Raw genomic sequence first — 18,140 nt, 5'->3', positions numbered from 1 at the left:
TAGGCAGATTCAGCTCCTTGAGATAAATACATACATATATATATATATATATATATATATATATATATATATATATATATATATAAATCGAGGTGTATGTTTGGTTGTCTCGTCTTGAATCATGATTTTCTTTGTTGGTTGAAATATACTATATATATATATATATATATATATATATATATATATATATATATATACAGGGTGAGTCTTTGACTTGTACATATATTTTAACCCAAGATTCCTGAGGTCAAAAGAAACACTTTTTTCCTTTACCATTTTTTCCGATTCGGCCCGGTTAAAAAGATACAGGCTGTTGAAAATCGTTAAAAAAATGTGATTATCGGCTATATCTCGGAAATGGTTGTATCGAAGGAAATGATTTTTGAAATATAGCTTTTTTTGATGTGATACATCTTCTCCGAACACCAGATTCCATACACATTCTTCTGTTTCTATGTTATGAACATAACATACCATCAAAATACCAGAAATTCGAAGAAACCAACTCTTAATAGTAATTTGAACGTTCATTGAAGAATATTTGGCTAATTTGAAAAATAAAAGTATTCTTCATATTTTCTCGTACAAAGCGCCGTTTTCGAATAACTTGATCTTAAAAAAAAAAAATTATCTGTGAAATTAAAAAAATTGGGTACTTTGGCTGAATGCAACTCTGTTCTATTGTGGAAAAAAAACCACAGAAATGAATATTTACTATGAAGTCATGTCTCAGATTTAAGAATTGAAGTACTAGCCAACTTAGTTTGAAAATGAAGTTATTTGAATAAGCTCACCTCAACTCCTCGATTTGATTAAAAATCACTGAGCTTTGGCACAGCTCTGATAATAAGATACTTCACTACAATCAACATTCTTTTTGAAAAGTCCAGATTATTCATAAAACCCATGTTTAAAAAAGTTTTCACAAAATAGTCCCATTATAATGACAACAATCAATATCCCACTAAAGACTGCTGCTATCGAACAATACTGTATTCTTCTTCGGCTCATTCTAACTCACATCGAAACATACCACACACATCGAAACATACCACTAGGTACATACTAGACAAATTTTCATGTGATTGAGATTGAATACTTTTATTCTTTTGCTATTCCATAAATTCATCCTAAGAGCTTATGATTGACATACTTCCAAGAGGGCCATAATTGTTTTAATGTGAAAACAAATCAGGTGAGTTGAAAGAAACCAAATATTCTATTGTGGATAATTATATTGAATACTTCTCATTTATTTTCAATGCCAAAATCAAGATGAATTAAGTAGTAAAGTTGGCTATAATGTAGGTACACATTAAGAACAAATTTGATTACAAGTGGAGTCTAACATTTTCCATTGATTACAGAGCCAGAATATTTTACATATTTCCATATTTTCATACTGATGGTTTCAAAAATATTGATGCATTTCAATATTTTTATGAGATAGTTGGAACAAATCAAATGCTTCATTTCATAACAAATATCTTATAACAATAACAGTGTAAACTGTAAATGAAAATTTTAGGTTAGAACATAGATTATTCGAACCGAACTGCTGTGTTTATATTTGGCATCACTCGAAATTTGAAATTCAAACTTAAAACCACAGATTACTATAGTCTGTGTTAGATCTTTCATAGATGAATATTATTTATTTGAGATTTTAAGGTTAATTCTTGCACGAAAAATAAACAACGATATCATATAAATGAAATATAATGAATGAATGGATATGAGTATCAGAGCTAATATGGCTGGAAGCGAGCTCAATTCGTTATAATTATCGAAAATGAAATAGAAATCAAGAGAAGAATATTTAATCTTTAGCGTCAACGAAATTGGAATAACTCATTTATTTGATTATAAACACTACTTTGTTCAACAAATGGAATGTTAAACGTGAGTTTATGATGGTTTTTCTAATTTAGTCGCTTATTTCCAAGGTTCAAGAGGTATATCTTATGCTTGAGAAAACTTCAGTGTTCCGGTTTTCAGGGGTGAATTAGCTCATTTTGAAAATTTAAAATGGCTATATCTTTTTAACAGGGCCGAATCGGAAAAAATGGTAAATGAAAAAAGTGTTTCTTTTGACCTCAAGAACCTTCGGTTAAAATATATGTACAAGTCAAAGACTCACCCTGTATATATATATATATATATATATATATATATATATATATATATATATATATATATATATATATATATATATATATATATAGATATATGTCGGAAGGATAACGAGGGTAATTGTTCATAAAACAAATCATAAGGATAAGGACAGTCCCTCTCAGAGAACTGTCCTTATCCTTATGATTTGTTTTATGAACAATTACCCTCGTTATCCTTCCGACATGTTATTATTTCTGGATTCGGATGTCACGCAGTTAGTTATAGCTTTTCGCGTGGTGATGTCGCTTGTTGCCCGAAAACACATTGGGTCTTCCTGCTGAAACCACAAATGGATTGCTGGCTTCTGTTGTTGACTCTGTTTGTTTGTTGTTTCTTTCAAGTGTTGCACATCCTAACACTTGTTCACCGTACTGATGAGGGCCGAAAGCCCGAAACACGTGTCTACGGTTAGTATCTCTCTGAGAGGGACTGTCCTTATCCTTATATAGATATATATATATATATTGATATATATAGATAAATATATATATATATATATATATATATATATATATATATATATATATATATATATATATATATATATATATATATATATATATATATATATATATATATATATATATATATATATATATATATATATATATATGTATATATATATATATATATATATATATATATATATATATATATATATATATGTATATATATATATATATATATATATATATATATATATATATATATTATATATGTATATATATATATATATATATATATATATATATATAATATATATATATATATATATATATATATATATATATATATATCTACTCACACCACGAATGGGCTGGTTGAGATGCATCTAACTGGGAACACAGCCAAACTTGGACTTCACGAAGATCTAATAGAGAAGGCGCAAAAGGAGATGATCTTGTGGACCACGAGAATTGTGAGAAGTTTCCTCAGAAGCAATTGAGTGTTGCCTTGTTCTGAGAGGAACCGGCAACCTCTAAGCCTTACCCTGCAACGGTATAAATATATATTTATATATATATATATATAGTAACAATTGAAAAGCAGGTAAATAACATTGAACCGAATATATATACATATATATATATATGATATTGGTGTGCAAAATTATCAGACAAGGTATAGGAAGTTGACGAACATATTCGAATTATATTAGTATGGATTATTTCAAATTGATAAATCTACATGTCGTTAACGGTGAAATTAGAGATCAGACTATAATTATAAGTTTTAAAAATTTGTGGTTCTGAAAAGAACCGTTTGATATGCAACAACAATTCCTGCTTTATTTGGAACTGGTGTATTTTGTTACTGCTTTAGTTCCTTCGCTGACGGCGTGTTTTGCCAACTCACCGGGCAAGAGAAGGCGCACTGCTGTTTGAATTTCCCTGCTGGTTATTGTCGAACGTTTGTTGTAGTGAGCAAGTCTACTCGCCTCGGCGGCGATGCGTTCGAAAATATCATTAACGAAACTGTTCATGATGCTCATAGCCTTGCTTGAAATACCCGTATCCGGATGGACTTGTTTCAATACTTTATAAATGTAGATAGCGTAACTTTCCTTCCTCTTGCGTTTCTTCTTCTTGTCGCTTTTAGAAATGTTTTTTTGGGCCTTGCCAGCTTTCTTGGCAGCTTTTCCGCTAGTTTTAGGAGGCATCTTCAATCGATCAATCTGACGATAAGTGAAAACTAAAAAATTACCTTGGAACTTGGAACTTCGTTCTCTTTTGCAGTCAGGCTATTAGCCTTTTACTGCTCAGTCTCAATATGATTTACCTCTGGTGAGCTAATTTGGTCTGCTCTAGCAGGTGGCAGTATGCCACTTCAGAAGGTTTGTGTAATTAATTATTACACAATCTCTGTGCCAGTAAGGGTTTGGCTCTAATACACACTTCCTAGGGAAGTGCCATCTTCGGTCTTTTGTGTTTCCTAGGGGCTTTTTCATCATAGTCGCAAGCCTTCCTTATAAGAGGGTTTGCGTGATTTTTCATTTTGTTGAAGGTCTTCACGCTCAGATCTATTAAATGGTCGTCTAAGAATGGTATATGCAGGTCTTCATGTATCCGTACGTTGCTGACAAACCATGGTGCATTTACGGCCCGTCTCAGGATCGTACTCTGCACGACTTGAAGTCCCTGCAGATGCGTCTTTGCGGCGTATCCCCAAGCCGGGCATGCGTAAGACATGACCGGCCGAATGGTGGACTTATAGAGAAGAAGCTTGTTGGAAAGAGACATTTTGCTGCTTTTGCAAAGTAGCGGTTGCAACGCTGCCGCTGCTGTCTTTCCCTTCGTCACAGCCGATGTGACGTGTTGTTTCCAAGTAAGCTTCTTGTCAAGTATCACTCCCAGATACTTGGCCTCGTCTTTCCATTCGATCCTCCTACCGAACATTACGACATGTCCTATGGGATCTTTTTTCTTTCGACTGAAAAGAACGGCTTCGCTCTTCTCAGGGTTTACTTCGATTCTCCATCGAGCAAACCAGGATTGAAGTCTATAGATGGCTTCCTGTAGATACTTCGTTGCCATTTTGGGACACTATGAACTGGCAAGAATGGCGGTGTCGTCAGCGTACAGTGCCATGGAGGTTTTCACCGTTTTTGGCATGTCGGATACATATATTGTGAATAATATTGGAGACAGCAGAGATCCTTGCGGAACTCCGGCTGAAAGAGACCTCTCTGAAGACAATACTCCGTCAACTCTGGCTCTAAACTTGCGAGAATGCAGGTAAGAAGCTAGAAGTTGGACCATGGAGAGTGGAAATCCGGCCGCGAGCAGTTTGTATAGCAATCCTTTGTGCCATACTTTATCAAACGCTTTGGCCACATCCAAGAACACAGCTCCTGTGACTTGTTTGCGGTTATATCCATCCGTGATTTGTTCCACTACTCGGAGCACCTGTTGCACAGTGGAGTGTTGGCTTTGAAAACCAAACTGTTCCAACTGTATAATCTTCTTTTCTTCTGTTATTGTCTTCAGTCTTTTCAGAATGACCGCTTCCGTAATCTTCCCTATGCACGAGAGAAGACTGATAGGACGGTAGTTCTGCGGGAATTTAGCATCTTTGCCGGCCTTGTGGATTGAAACCACGTTGGCTTTCTTCCATTCCTTCGGAAAGTACCTTAGTCGTAGCGTAGCATTGACTATATTCGTCAATGCTACTAAGGCTTTTCGAGGGAGGTTTCGCAACGTCAAGTTAGTGATGCCGTCTGGTCCTGGTGCCGTTTTCACTTTACTCGACATAATAGTGTTCTGGATTTCCTGAACGGTTGCGAAACCAATAGCTTCCGTTGATTCCTTTTTCAGGTCTCTTCTCACTTTGCGGTTGACGTCCTCGATGTGGTCCAAATCCGCATAGTTGTAGGTACAACTGCATTGGCTTTCGAGGTTATCCGCGAAAGCTTCAGCCTTTTCTTCTGGACTATATACCATTCCTTGTAAACCGTGAATCGGTGGGGTTGGTTTTCTATCTGAGCGCAGTGCTTTGGCCATCCGCCAAACACTGTTGTCTTCTGTGGAAAGAGAGATTAATTTCTCTTCCCAACGATCATTCCGGACCTTTCTGAGAGCCTCCTTGACTCTAGCGTTGAGCTGATTGAACACTCGACGGTCCTCAGGGCTGAGTGTGTTCTGAGCTCTACGCCTCGCTCTATGCTTCTCCCTGATAAGCTCCTTGATGTCTTCTGGGATCGAGTTCTTCTGACTAGGCAAAGAAGAAATTCGTGTTGAACCGTCCAATGACGTTTTGATGATTTTCGTGAGGGACTCGACGGCTGAGTCCAGTTCCTTGGAGTCATATATGAGTCTAAGTGGACCCATATTCGTCGTCATTTGTTCCTTGAAAACCTGCCAGTCTGTCCATGACTTGGTTTTTGGCGGATCCACGTCGAATTCATCTCCAAGATGAACCAAAAAAGGATTATGATCGGAACTCAGCTCAGATATGGCTGTGATCCGATGAACTAATGGGATGTTCTTGAACATCGCGATGTCCAATACATCCGGGCGACCTATCGGTCCGTAATGAGTTGGCTCATTCGGTGCATTCATAACGATTTCTTGGTTATTGTCCGCAAAATCGTTCAGTGTTCTTCCACTAGCATTTGTGATTCTGCTATGCCATGCTGGATGCTTGGCGTTCAGATCGCCTGCCATCAGTGTCGGAGTTCTGGGATCGAAAACACGCCTCAAGTCCTCATTGAGTAGTTTTCGGCCCGGTCTATTATAAGCGGCAATCAATCTTATGTCACCGGAGTTGGTGTACACGGTTATTGCGTTGGCTTCCAGATGCTGAAGATCGGGTAGATCTATTTCCGAATGAGCAATAGACTTCTTGATCAAGATGGCTGTTCCACCTTTTCTCTCGTCATTCCGGTCCCTACGATAGGTCTGGTAGTTGCGGATTTTCAGAGAGAGGCATGGTTTGAGGTGGGTTTCACACACCAGTGCTACATCCACTTCATGCCTGTTCAAGAAGTCTTCGAACTCGTCCTTTTTATTGGTGATGCCGTCTGCATTCCAGACCGCTATCTCCAGAGATTTTGGCTTCCTTCTGTACTCCAGTGCTATTCCAGAAGTTTGATCATCTGGTTCATCATGACCTGGAATGTGGCCATGAGTTTTTCAATTTCTGCCTTTTTCGGAGAAATTTTCTTAGGCGATTTTTTCGCCGTCTTCTTCGTTTTGAACGCTGGATTCTTTTCCTTCGGGGTCTTCTTCTCGGGTTTCTGCTCTACTTTGGCAGGAACCGTCCTTTTTGGTGCCGAAATGGGTTTGGCCTGATCTTTCTGTGAGACGGCCGGCTTTGAAAAGGAAACCGTCGGATTTCCCTTTGAGGGATTGAGGGGGCATCCCTTGTAATTGGCCGGATGAGGGCCATTACATAGAGCGCATTTCGCCGGGCTCTTTTTATCCTTGGGGCACTTCGTCACCCCATTGTGGTCCTCTGCGCAGGCAACGCATTTCCTTGGTGCGTTGCATCTATTTGCCGCATGCCCGAATTTCTGGCACCTATGGCATTGGCCCAGACCGGGTTTTCTGCGTAATGTTTCCACCTTAACGCAGACATCAGCGGCAGTTTTTATGTCGTAAATACGACTTTCGTCTCGCGGCAAATGGACTAGAACCAGGGGGGTTGGCTTTCTTTCTTTGCCGCTTTTCATCCTAAAGGCTCCCGTTGGGTGGAAGCCTTGTTTCTTCAAGTCCTCTGCGACGGTTGTCATCTCAACCGTTTCAGGTATTCCCCTCAATACCACTTTTAGAACTTTCTCCTCAGGAAGGGAGAAAGAGTGATACGGGAGATCTTTCTGGTCGAAGATTTTGGTGATTCTCCGATAATCGTCGGCTCCAGCGGGTTGTATTCTGACCCCATCTTTAATATTCTGACTCCTCAGAATATTTATTCCGCACTCTTTCAGGAACCGTATTATCTGCGACCAATTTTCCTTGGTCCGCAGGATAATAGGCGGAACTCTCGTCTTTTTCTCATCCGCAGCAGCCGGTTTGGGTGATACCGGCGCCTCAGTCCTCCTTTTCTTTTTTCTACTGACGAGTTGGAATTCCTCGTCATCCTCGTCGTTTGAGACTTTTTCATCTGCTTTGTTGTTCCCCTGGATCTGATGGTCGACTTCCATCTCGGTTGTCGCCTCCTCATTTGTCGAAGTTGTTCCTGAGGGGGCGTGGCCTATGCTTGAACATTGCGTGAGCAATGTTTCAAGTTGCGTATTTCTACGGCTGAGGGCAGCTACTGTCTCTCTCAACTCCCGTATTTCAGCCATAAAACCCAGAATATCCTCATTTGTGATTGGTCTGGTCACCTTATTCTCCATTTTTTATTTATTTATATATTTTTTTTTTCACTGATAACTAGTACTGAAAAGTACTTAAAAACTTCTTGAGCCGTAACGGAACACAACATTCACTTAACGACTCAATTACTACGTGTTTCACCACGTGTTCACTCTCTCACTTTTTGCTACCACGTGTTTCACCACGTGTTCACTCACTCACTCTTTGCGCACCTCGCTGCGCAAACTTCACTCTCTAATTCCATTCCTTCTAAAAAAATTACCTTCTCAGTGTAAACTTTTTATTTGAGATCGTACCACCTAAATTGACTCCACCTATTTAAGTTCGGGTATATACCCGAACCTACAAACTTCAAAAGAAAATAGAAGTTGGTCCCGGGTCATCTCCGACAAAACCATTTAGGAACCATAGCACTGCCTTTCACAACACTGCTGACGCATCACCTGAATAATCAACTGATGGACATTTCATCAAACCCGAAGAATTAAAGCTTAGCACAGAGTTCGATGGACTCTAGCAATGGCGAGTGTCTGCAAAAACTACCGCCATCTCATCGTCTATGGTATTCCAAACATGTCGCAAGCTAGATTGTTGTACATTAACCCTTACTGGTGATGGGATGTTATTTACAACTTGTATGCTCATTATCCTCTTCAAAATGTTATGAAACAGTCGGTGGAATGCTGATTAGAGAAGAGCGATATTTCACGAACTGTGATTTAATCACTGAGATCAGAATGTCACAGGTAGTCACGGTTCCGAAAAACGAATACAGAGCGTGACGGGATAACAGTTTGAACATTTCACAGATCTTTTCAGGGCATATCATCGTCCGTTGCAATCGTAAATTATGAAGGCAGCCTGATGTTTTTATTGCTTCGGAACCTTTTTCGACTAACATAATTGCATATTTTTATGACAATCCCAGCATCGTAGGCAACTTCGCATGCTGTAGGAAGTATTTTTGTAGAACTAGTTAAACAATAAATACTTGCTGCAAACTAATAACTACTGCATTACTGCATAATTGGTGGTGGCAATAAAATTCTAATTTTATGCTTATCTTTGATAAACAACCCCAAAGAAATTCTTTCTATATTGAAGTTGTCGACCGAAGCAATAAATGGTACTCTGTATTATAAAAAATAAACGAAAACACGTCAGCGACATAATAATAATAGGCGAAAGAATAATAACAGGCGAAAGACCAGCAATCTTTGGGCTTTCTTCACAAAAGTTGATGTAAATTATGCTACTTGTAATTTATGCAAGTTGAAATTATCTTTCAAAATCACCTCTTCAAATTTGAGGAAACATTTGAAAAATCGATATCCTTCTGTTACGTTCCTAACTAAATCTGAAATAAGGAAAAGAGTTGAATATGTAAGAAAAATGGATGTTTTCATAACAATTTTGCTTTGAATGAGTGACCAATTCGAGTTGCAAAGATAAACGAACTAAGGTTTGGGTGATTCATTTAAATATTATTAACAAGCAACCTAAACAGTGATCACGTCACGCTTTAATTTCACTGATATCATAAAGTAACGTTCACGTTTCACAACGTGATCTAGAAATCACGGTATCGCTTCTCTCTAATGCTGGTCATCAGAATCTTTTGCAGTTGAATGATCGAATTGGAAATAAGACGGCATAATTTGCTTCCAGCTTAAAATAAGCTATTGCGCCAAGATATAGAGGATATCAAAAGACTGATGGAAAATCCATAATCAAAATTGAAATTCGTAACGCATTTTGTTGGAAGAAATTAAGTAAGGTTATATTGCACTATTGATATCGGATCTTTAATTTGGGATACCTTATAAGAAATCAATCAATTGTATAAATGTAAAAAAAAAAGTTGTGGTTCTGAAAAGAACCGATTTTAAACTTTGTGAAAAAGATGCTTAAGCACGTTCGCCACGGATACGTCGAGCAAGTTGAATGTCCTTCGGCATAATGGTTACTCTCTTGGCGTGAATGGCACATAAATTTGTATCTTCGAATAGACCGACCAGATAAGCTTCGCTAGCTTCTTGAAGGGCCATCACGGCGGAGCTCTGGAAACGGAGATCGGTCTTGAAGTCTTGGGCAATTTCGCGCACTAACCTTTGGAAAGGAAGTTTGCGAATCAACAGCTCGGTACTTTTCTGATAACGACGGATCTCACGAAGAGCTACGGTACCTGGACGGTAACGATGAGGTTTTTTTACGCCACCAGTAGCGGGTGCACTTTTACGTGCCGCTTTTGTGGCAAGTTGCTTACGCGGTGCCTTTCCGCCAGTGGATTTTCTTGCGGTTTGCTTCGTACGGGCCATCTCGAGTATGGGTATAAACTAGTTGAGGGAAATCTTAGATTCATCTATTTATAGCGGAATAGGTAGGCGGTTCCTCTGCACATTCTCGCAATATCATTGGTTGGTCGTGTAGATCTAGTGGTGGGGAAAACTGTGATGGTATAAAAGCCGTATTTTCCGCTGAAACCTTTAGTTAATTCTTGTTATTGTAGTCCTTAACTGAAAAATGTCTGGCAGAGGCAAAGGTGGTAAGGGTTTGGGAAAAGGTGGCGCTAAGCGTCACAGGAAAGTTCTACGAGACAATATCCAAGGAATCACGAAGCCCGCTATCAGAAGATTGGCCCGCCGCGGTGGGGTGAAACGTATCTCTGGTTTGATTTACGAAGAAACTAGAGGTGTACTTAAGGTATTCCTAGAAAACGTTATTAGAGACGCTGTAACTTACACCGAACACGCAAAAAGGAAGACTGTAACAGCAATGGACGTCGTATATGCTTTGAAACGCCAAGGTCGTACGTTGTACGGTTTCGGAGGTTAAATTTCACCATCGAAATATTGCTATCGGTCCTTTTCAGGACCACAAAGTTAACGTTTTCTCGTTTTTTCCATTACGCAAATATCATACAATCCGAAAGCAAACAAAATTCCCACAAAGCCTAAGCCTGTCCGTGAGATGGGCAACCAAATTACTATGACGAGATAATTCTTTTGGAATTCAGCGTTAAGGGTAAACAGCTAACATTTTCATTCTCCTAACTAAATATTATTTATTAATTTTTTTTTTACTTGGAATTGCTGTGACCATACGATCGCAAAATGTAAAAATATTCCGAGGACAAACAAGTGTTATCTATTCAAGTTTATAAGCATTTGGTTAGTAGTGCACTAGGAGTAACATTTCTCATCCAAATTTTATTGCCACCTTATTTTATCAATTTGAACAAATTAAGAAATGGGCTTATATAAATTATTCCATAAAATATTTTCACAGAATCGATGACGGTAGGCGGCGATAAGATATATAATTATTTCTTCTGCGCGTTACGTTCATCAACTTTACATCGACAACAGAATGGTAGAGAGTCGAAACAATTTCGTACCTCGGCATGGGATCATTCGAGGGAAATCCGCTGTAGGATTGAAAAGGCAAGAGCAGCTTCCATTAAAATGAAAAAACTTTTCACGATTCACGACCTGAACAAGAAGACCAAAATACGACTTCTGAAGTGCTATGTCTTTCCTGTGCTTCTGTATGGGTGGAGTCATGGACGCTTACTGAAGCTTCGTGTAAGAGGCTTGAAGTATTCGAGATGTGGCTCTACAGAAGAATACTCCGAATCAATTGCACAGAGCACATGACCAATGAGAGGGTTCTAATATTAGTCAACAAGAAAACTGAAATTGTTGACACCGTGAAGAGGAGGAAACTGGAGTACTTGGGCCACATCATGCGGAATGAACAAAGATACAGCCTTCTCCAGCTTATACAGCAGGGCATGGTTGGGGGAAGGAGAGGTCCCGGCAGGAGGAGAATTTCGTGGCTCAGAAATTTGAGGGTCTGGTTCTGGGAAACAACAATTGGACTGTTTCGTGCAACAGTGAATAAGGTCACAATAGCCAGAATGGTCTCCAATATCCGATAACGGATTGGCACTATCAAGAAGAAGAAGTTCCGTTCATCCCACCCGTTTGAGTTGATAATTCTCGCTAAGTTAATCCCCTCCGCGTATAACGAGATCACACATTTTCTAATCGAGAAGCCAATTTTCTCATTCCTATCCCGTATTGCACAATATTTCACACACGGTACAATCCATATTATATTTACAAAGAAAAAACATATATATCAACCGTTGAACTTATCTCTCATAAGGGTGTCAAATATGAACCGATGGGTTCATATATATATATATATATATAGAATGTTTATTTTTTCTCTTTATTGTAACTGATAATTTTTGTTGATATCTTGTAGAAGCCCTGAGGATGGATTGAATAAAATCCGAAAGCTCGGCAAAGAAAACAGAGTATTTTTTTGGTGTTCACACCGATTCCCTGAGAAATCATTCTGTATAAATCACGACCATTATTGCGTCTATATATATATATATAGTCAATAGTATTTCCTTTATTTGGAAGTGTCAGGTTTTTAATGGACTTGTTTATTTCATATAAAAAAATATATAATCATACGTTTCGGAGAGACTCTCCTTCTTCAGTAAAAATGATATTCATCTAATAGTTTACAATATAAAAATAATTAAAATTGAGCCTTCAATTTCTCGTCAATTCACAATATTGGAACGTGAATGTGGACATTCATTTCAGGCTCTCTTCATCGTTCAGCTTAATGACGAGTTGATGGAAATTTATACTTTCGATTCTATGACCATTCAATCTGCCAGTGAGTTATCAGACTCATCATCAAGACATTCCATATCCATTATAATATAATTATAATACAATATTATTATAATATAATAATAATAATGAGTGGCGTGTGAAGCAACTTTACCTAGACATTCTTCCAGTGCCCATTGGACTGTCAATATTATACTTGAGATTTATACTCTCCCGTGTTACTTAAGTTTCACTTGTTTGAAGTGCAGAATTAACAATTTACTATTTCACTTGAATTATTAAAAGTAGTTTACTTACTGAATTATTTGATATCTTAATTAAATGAGGTAATATAGTTTTGTTTGCACGATATCGCTGGTTCCCATTTATATCATTCGCTGATTCCTGCTTCCAGTATGGGATTACAAATTGTTTTTTTTTATGGAGATTTTATATTATCCTTTTTTTTTTTCAAACTATTAATTTGTATGATTACCTCCTGGTTCGTTCTTCAGGTAATTCATCCGTTAGTGCGTGTCTAACATTAATCGAGTTTTCATATTAGATTGACTACTTTTTCCGAACGCGCTTTTGTATTACGGCATTATTTAGCGGAAAAGCTTTTCTATGAATTTATGAACAATCAGCTACATTTCCAGCCTGCTCCAAAATACGATTATTATCCTTTCCTGTCTGTTATTTCTCACGAGTTGATTTAAAATTGTCTTCATTGAACAGTTAGAAGATTCATCCACACTAGATCACCCTACCGACTCGCCACTTTCAGAACTATAATAACCCTAATTGTAGGAAAGTTATCGATTATATCAAGTATGCTTTGAATTAACGAAAATTCGAACAATTTACGTTCCCTGAAATACAATTGATTATATTTCCTATTAATCAAATTACATGGAGAAAACTGAGGCCAATACTCCGGCTCGAAGGACCACCTTTGTTAACGATAGCGTTTTATACCGGAATTCACATTCCTTCTTTCGAATGTCGTGTATTATCGATTATGGGAAATTTTCCGGGAATATTTCTAGACGAGATGGTGCAGAAATTTTCTATTTTTGATTTTTCCATTCGGAAATTTCAAGGATTGATCAATTGAGCATTTTGCTCGAAATAATCCTCATATTCATACATTTCTAGCCAAAGTTCCGTCGACTTCAGTTTTAATGCATTAATTTTCAGTATTTTTCCTGCAGAAAGTGTATCTAACGTTTTTGAAATATATACAGTGTAACGATTTCATCAATTATCACGATAATGTCTTCTGCCGATACAGAGGTGCAACAAAGCGGTGCGTCCGTTCCAATCGGTGCGAAAACTGCGAAGAAATCCGAGAAAAAGACTGCGACCGCGAAACAGGCCAAACCCAACCATCCTCCGACTTCAGAGATGGTTAATAACGCCATCAAAGATTTGAAAGAAAGAAGTGGATCGTCATTGCAGGCCATCAAGAAATTTATAGCTTCCAACTATAAAGTAGATTCGGAAAAATTGGCTCCTTTCATTAAGAAATACCTCAAATCAGCTGTGCAATCTGGATCTTTAGTTCAGACAAAAGGAAAAGGCGCATCTGGTTCGTTCAAATTGGCAGCTGGTGGTTCGACATCGGGATCCCAGAAGAAAGTGATTAAAAAAGCCACCTCCAAGTCCAAAGATGATCTTAAAAAATCCACTTCGGCATCAGCTGTGGTGACCGACAAGAAGAAAAAGAAGTCTACTGTTGCCAAAAAACAAGCCGCTGTAACGAAAACGAAGAAAGCAGTTGCAACAACCGAGAAGAAGAGCCCCAAAGCCGCCAAGTCCCCTTCTAAAGCTAAGAAGATTGCGAAATCGCCAACTAAGAAACCGAAAGCTCCAAAACCCAAATCAGTCAAGTCTGTGGCAACTCCGAAAAAAGCAGCACCTTTGAAGAAGAAGAAGTGAATAAATATATAAAAATTACTGTTGTGATGAGAATGGTTCGTCTAACTAATCGGTCCTTCTCAGGACCTTCAAAAATTATCGATCAAATTTGAAATATTCATCTTGTTCTCCAATTTTTCTGATTCCCCATTTCTCTGTCCACCTTGAAACCGAAAGTCCTTACCGTATTGATTATTGTCCTTCAATTTATTTTAGAATGAGACTACAAAAATTTTTTTTACAAATTTTGCCTTGAAAATGTTCTTCATTTCATTTCAGGGATCTTAGGGCTTGATGTGCTCTGAGGTAGATGAAAGACTCTGGCATTCTTGTATCGTCAGGTTCTGCGTGCCGACCAGATCTGTCCCCTATTGATTGTACTTGACTTCTCTCTTCGCCTGAACCACGGCACATTCATCTTTCCCCGGCTTCATTCCGATAGCCTCAAAGAACGCTACCACATTTCCCAATTGCTCGTCGTTAGCGGAGTAGAGCTTGAGGTCGTCGATGTATCTAACTGGCTTCTCAGTAGGTTTAGCGCCAAACAAATCCAGAAGAGACTCTGCGTGTCCCCCTGAAAAATATCTATCCTGATTTTGATTTCGACAGTTTTAACATAGATCTTGTTCTTATCCAAAAACATGTGGACAAGAGGTGGCGGGTCAGGTTTTTTTACCTTTAAAACAAAGTCAGTACTTGCAATCAATCATTACCGAATAGGTACATATAGGTACTTCAAATAAATATATAATTCAAGCGGAATATCGAAAAAATGCCAATATTCACGTAACAATAAATCGGACAAATGCAGGTACCGAATGAATAATATAAGGCTGCTAATTTCACACATACTTTCTGAAGGACTAATTGATACGTAAGTATCTATCACTTTGCAATCACAAATAAACGTTTCAGAAACTATAATTGATCATTTCAAAGAGCGATTAATATTTGTTATTCATATTTAATACCTATATATGTGTGCTCGTTAAATCGCTCTTTGAAATGATCAATTATAGTTTCTGAAAGGTTCTGTGTTTGCAAAATGAAAGGTACCTACGTGTTCATTAGTCCTTTAGGATGTCTGTGTTAAATTAGAAGGTTTTTTCTTATTCCTGCATTTCAAACAGCTGAAAATAGAAAACATGAAATTCGAGCGATTCTTGGGTGTTATTGGTGGTAATAACCTATTGATGGCGGAGCTTATCAGAGAGAAGCACTCTAGCTCAACGATAGAGTCAAGGAGGCTCTCAGAAAGGTCCGGAATGATAGTTGGGAAGAGAAACTACTTTCTCTTTCCACAGAAGACAACAGTGTTTGGCGGATGGCCAAAGCATTGCACTCAGATAGGAAACCAACCCCGCCGATTCACGGTTTACGAGGAATGGTGTACAGTCCAGAAGAAAAGTCTGAAGCTTTCGCAGATAACCTCCAACGCCAATGCAGCTGTAGTTACAACTATGCGGAATTGGACCACATTGAGGACGTCAACCGCAAAGTGAAAAATGAATCAACGGAAGCTATTGGTTTCGAACCGTTCAGGAAATCCAGAACACTATTATGTCGAGTAAAGTGAGAACGGCACCAGGACCGGACGGCATTACTAACTTGACGTTGCGGAACCTCCCTCGAAAAGCTTTAGTAGCACTGACGAATATAGTCAATGCTAAAGATTCAACACAATAACGAAAGAAAAGAATATCATACAGTAGGAACAGTTCGGTTTTTAAAGCCAACATTCCACTGTGCAACAAGTGCTCCGAGTAGTGGAACCAATCACGGATGGATATAACCGGAAACAAGTCACAGGAGCTGTGTTTTTGGATGTAGCCAAATCGTTTGATAAAGTACGGCCCAAAGGACTGCTATACAAACTGCTTACGGCAGGTTTCCCACTCTCCATGGTCCAACTTTTAGCTTCTTACCTGTATTCTCGCAAGTTTAGAGCCAGATTTGACGGAGTATTGTCTTCAGAGAGGTCTCTTTCAGCCGGAGTTCCGCAAGGATCTCTGCTGTCTCCAATATTTTTCACAATATATGTATCCGAAATGCCAAAAACGGTGAAAAACTCCATGGCACTTTACGCTGACGATACCGCCTTTCTTGCCAGTTCTTGGTGTCCCAAAATGGCAACGAAGTACCTACAAGAAACCCTGAGAAGATCGAAGCAGTTTTTTTTTAGCCGAAAGAAAATAGATCCCATCGGACTCGTCGTAATGTTCGGTAGGAGGATTGTAATGGAAAAACGAGGCCAAGTATCTGGGAGTGATACTTGACAAAAAGCTCACTTGGAACCAACACGAAGGGGAAAGACAACAGCGGCAGCGTTGCAACCGCTACTTTGCAAAAGCACAAAAATGTTTCTTTCCAACAAGCTTCTTCTTTATAAGTCCACCATCCGGCCGGTCATGTGTTACGCATGTTCGGCTTGGGGATACGCCGCAAAGACGCACCTGCAGAGACTTCAAGTCGTGCAGAATACGATCCTAAGACCAGCCGTAAATGCAGCTTGGTTTGTCAGCAAGGTACGGATAGGTACATGAAGACCTGAAAATACCATTCCTGGGCGACCATCTAAAAGATCTGAGCGTGAAGACCTTCATTGAAATGGAAAATCATGCAAACCCTTTTATAAGGAAGGCTTGCGACTACGATGAAAAAGCTCCTAGGAAACACAAACGACCGAAGATGGCACTTCTCTAGGAAGTGTGTATTAGAGCCAAACCCTTACTGGCACAGAGATTGTGTAATGATTACACAAACTTTGCCACCTGCTAGAGCAGATCAAAATAGCTCACCAGAGGTGAATTATATTGAGATGGAGCAGTAAAAGGCTAATTTATAGCCTGACTGCAAAAGAGAAAGAAGTTGTTAGCTCTTCACTGTATTTAATAAGTAGAGCGAGTATGGACTGTATTTTTATTGTAGATGTTGCGATGGCAAAAACAATTCACAGATTTTCCGCTAATGAGAAACTGAATATAAAAGCTCCTTTTCTTTCGTAGGCCTGGAGGGATCCCTCAATGATGGCACACCAGTGGTCATGCACTTGATATTCTTGAACCTTATAACTAATTACTGTCTCTATCAGTTACTAACACTTGAATTAATTTGCCACACACAGCGAAGTTAATAAACTTATCGAAATTAGCGATAATGCGAATACTATTGTTTATAGCGACGAAATATGCGGAGAACAAGAAAGTATATCACTCTCATTAACAGTTCCAATTAATTATAATGTTTTTGCTGTTATAAAAAACCGCTCGTTCCATATTGGCTCATATTGCCAATATTTTCAAATCATTTTATGAGTCAGCAACCCACAATACAGAAAAGTGCAATTGTGTGCTGCCGACACAACATTCATACTACATTCATACTACCTTTTTTTCTCAAAAATAAAGGGGGAATTCATTTGTTTCAAATATGATTCACAATGCATTGGGGAGAAGACACAGTAATAACACTAAGAAGTTTTAACACATGATTTATTACAATTTCGATAAGTATGACAGCTTCATGATTTTTCTTTTTGGGTTGAAGGAATCAATAAGGTCAATTGGCTTGAAAAACATTTATGTATGATAAT

General features: G+C 38.4%; 4 protein-coding genes across 4 annotated transcripts; 2 read left to right on the top strand and 2 right to left on the bottom strand.

The window, feature by feature from the left end:
* Positions 1 to 3,415: 3,415 nt before the first annotated feature.
* Positions 3,416 to 3,869, bottom strand: LOC123683276 (histone H2B-like). Its single transcript, XM_045622209.1, has one exon. It carries the CDS (start codon positions 3,833 to 3,835, stop codon positions 3,464 to 3,466), a length of 372 nt encoding a protein of 123 aa, XP_045478165.1. The 5' UTR covers positions 3,836 to 3,869; the 3' UTR covers positions 3,416 to 3,463.
* Positions 3,870 to 9,537: 5,668 nt separating this feature from the next.
* Positions 9,538 to 10,315, bottom strand: LOC123683271 (histone H3). Its single transcript, XM_045622203.1, has one exon. The coding sequence runs from the start codon at positions 10,307 to 10,309 to the stop codon at positions 9,899 to 9,901; it is 411 nt and encodes a 136-aa protein (XP_045478159.1). The 5' UTR covers positions 10,310 to 10,315; the 3' UTR covers positions 9,538 to 9,898.
* A 193-nt stretch (positions 10,316 to 10,508) lies between these two features.
* LOC123683279 (histone H4) lies at positions 10,509 to 10,872 on the top strand. The gene has a single exon (XM_045622212.1). The coding sequence runs from the start codon at positions 10,515 to 10,517 to the stop codon at positions 10,824 to 10,826; it is 312 nt and encodes a 103-aa protein (XP_045478168.1). The 5' UTR covers positions 10,509 to 10,514; the 3' UTR covers positions 10,827 to 10,872.
* A 3,151-nt stretch (positions 10,873 to 14,023) lies between these two features.
* On the top strand, positions 14,024 to 14,389 carry LOC123683278 (histone H1B-like; the record flags this gene model as incomplete). The annotated part of the gene is made up of 1 exon (XM_045622211.1): positions 14,024 to 14,389. A coding segment is annotated over one exon (366 nt), but the record flags the coding sequence as incomplete, so codon positions are not given.
* Between the last annotated feature and the right edge of the window lie 3,751 nt (positions 14,390 to 18,140).

Source organism: Harmonia axyridis, chromosome 6 (assembly GCF_914767665.1).
Source record: "Harmonia axyridis chromosome 6, icHarAxyr1.1, whole genome shotgun sequence".
Lineage (NCBI taxonomy): Eukaryota > Metazoa > Arthropoda > Insecta > Coleoptera > Coccinellidae > Harmonia > Harmonia axyridis.
This window is presented reverse-complemented; position numbering and strand designations above follow the sequence as displayed.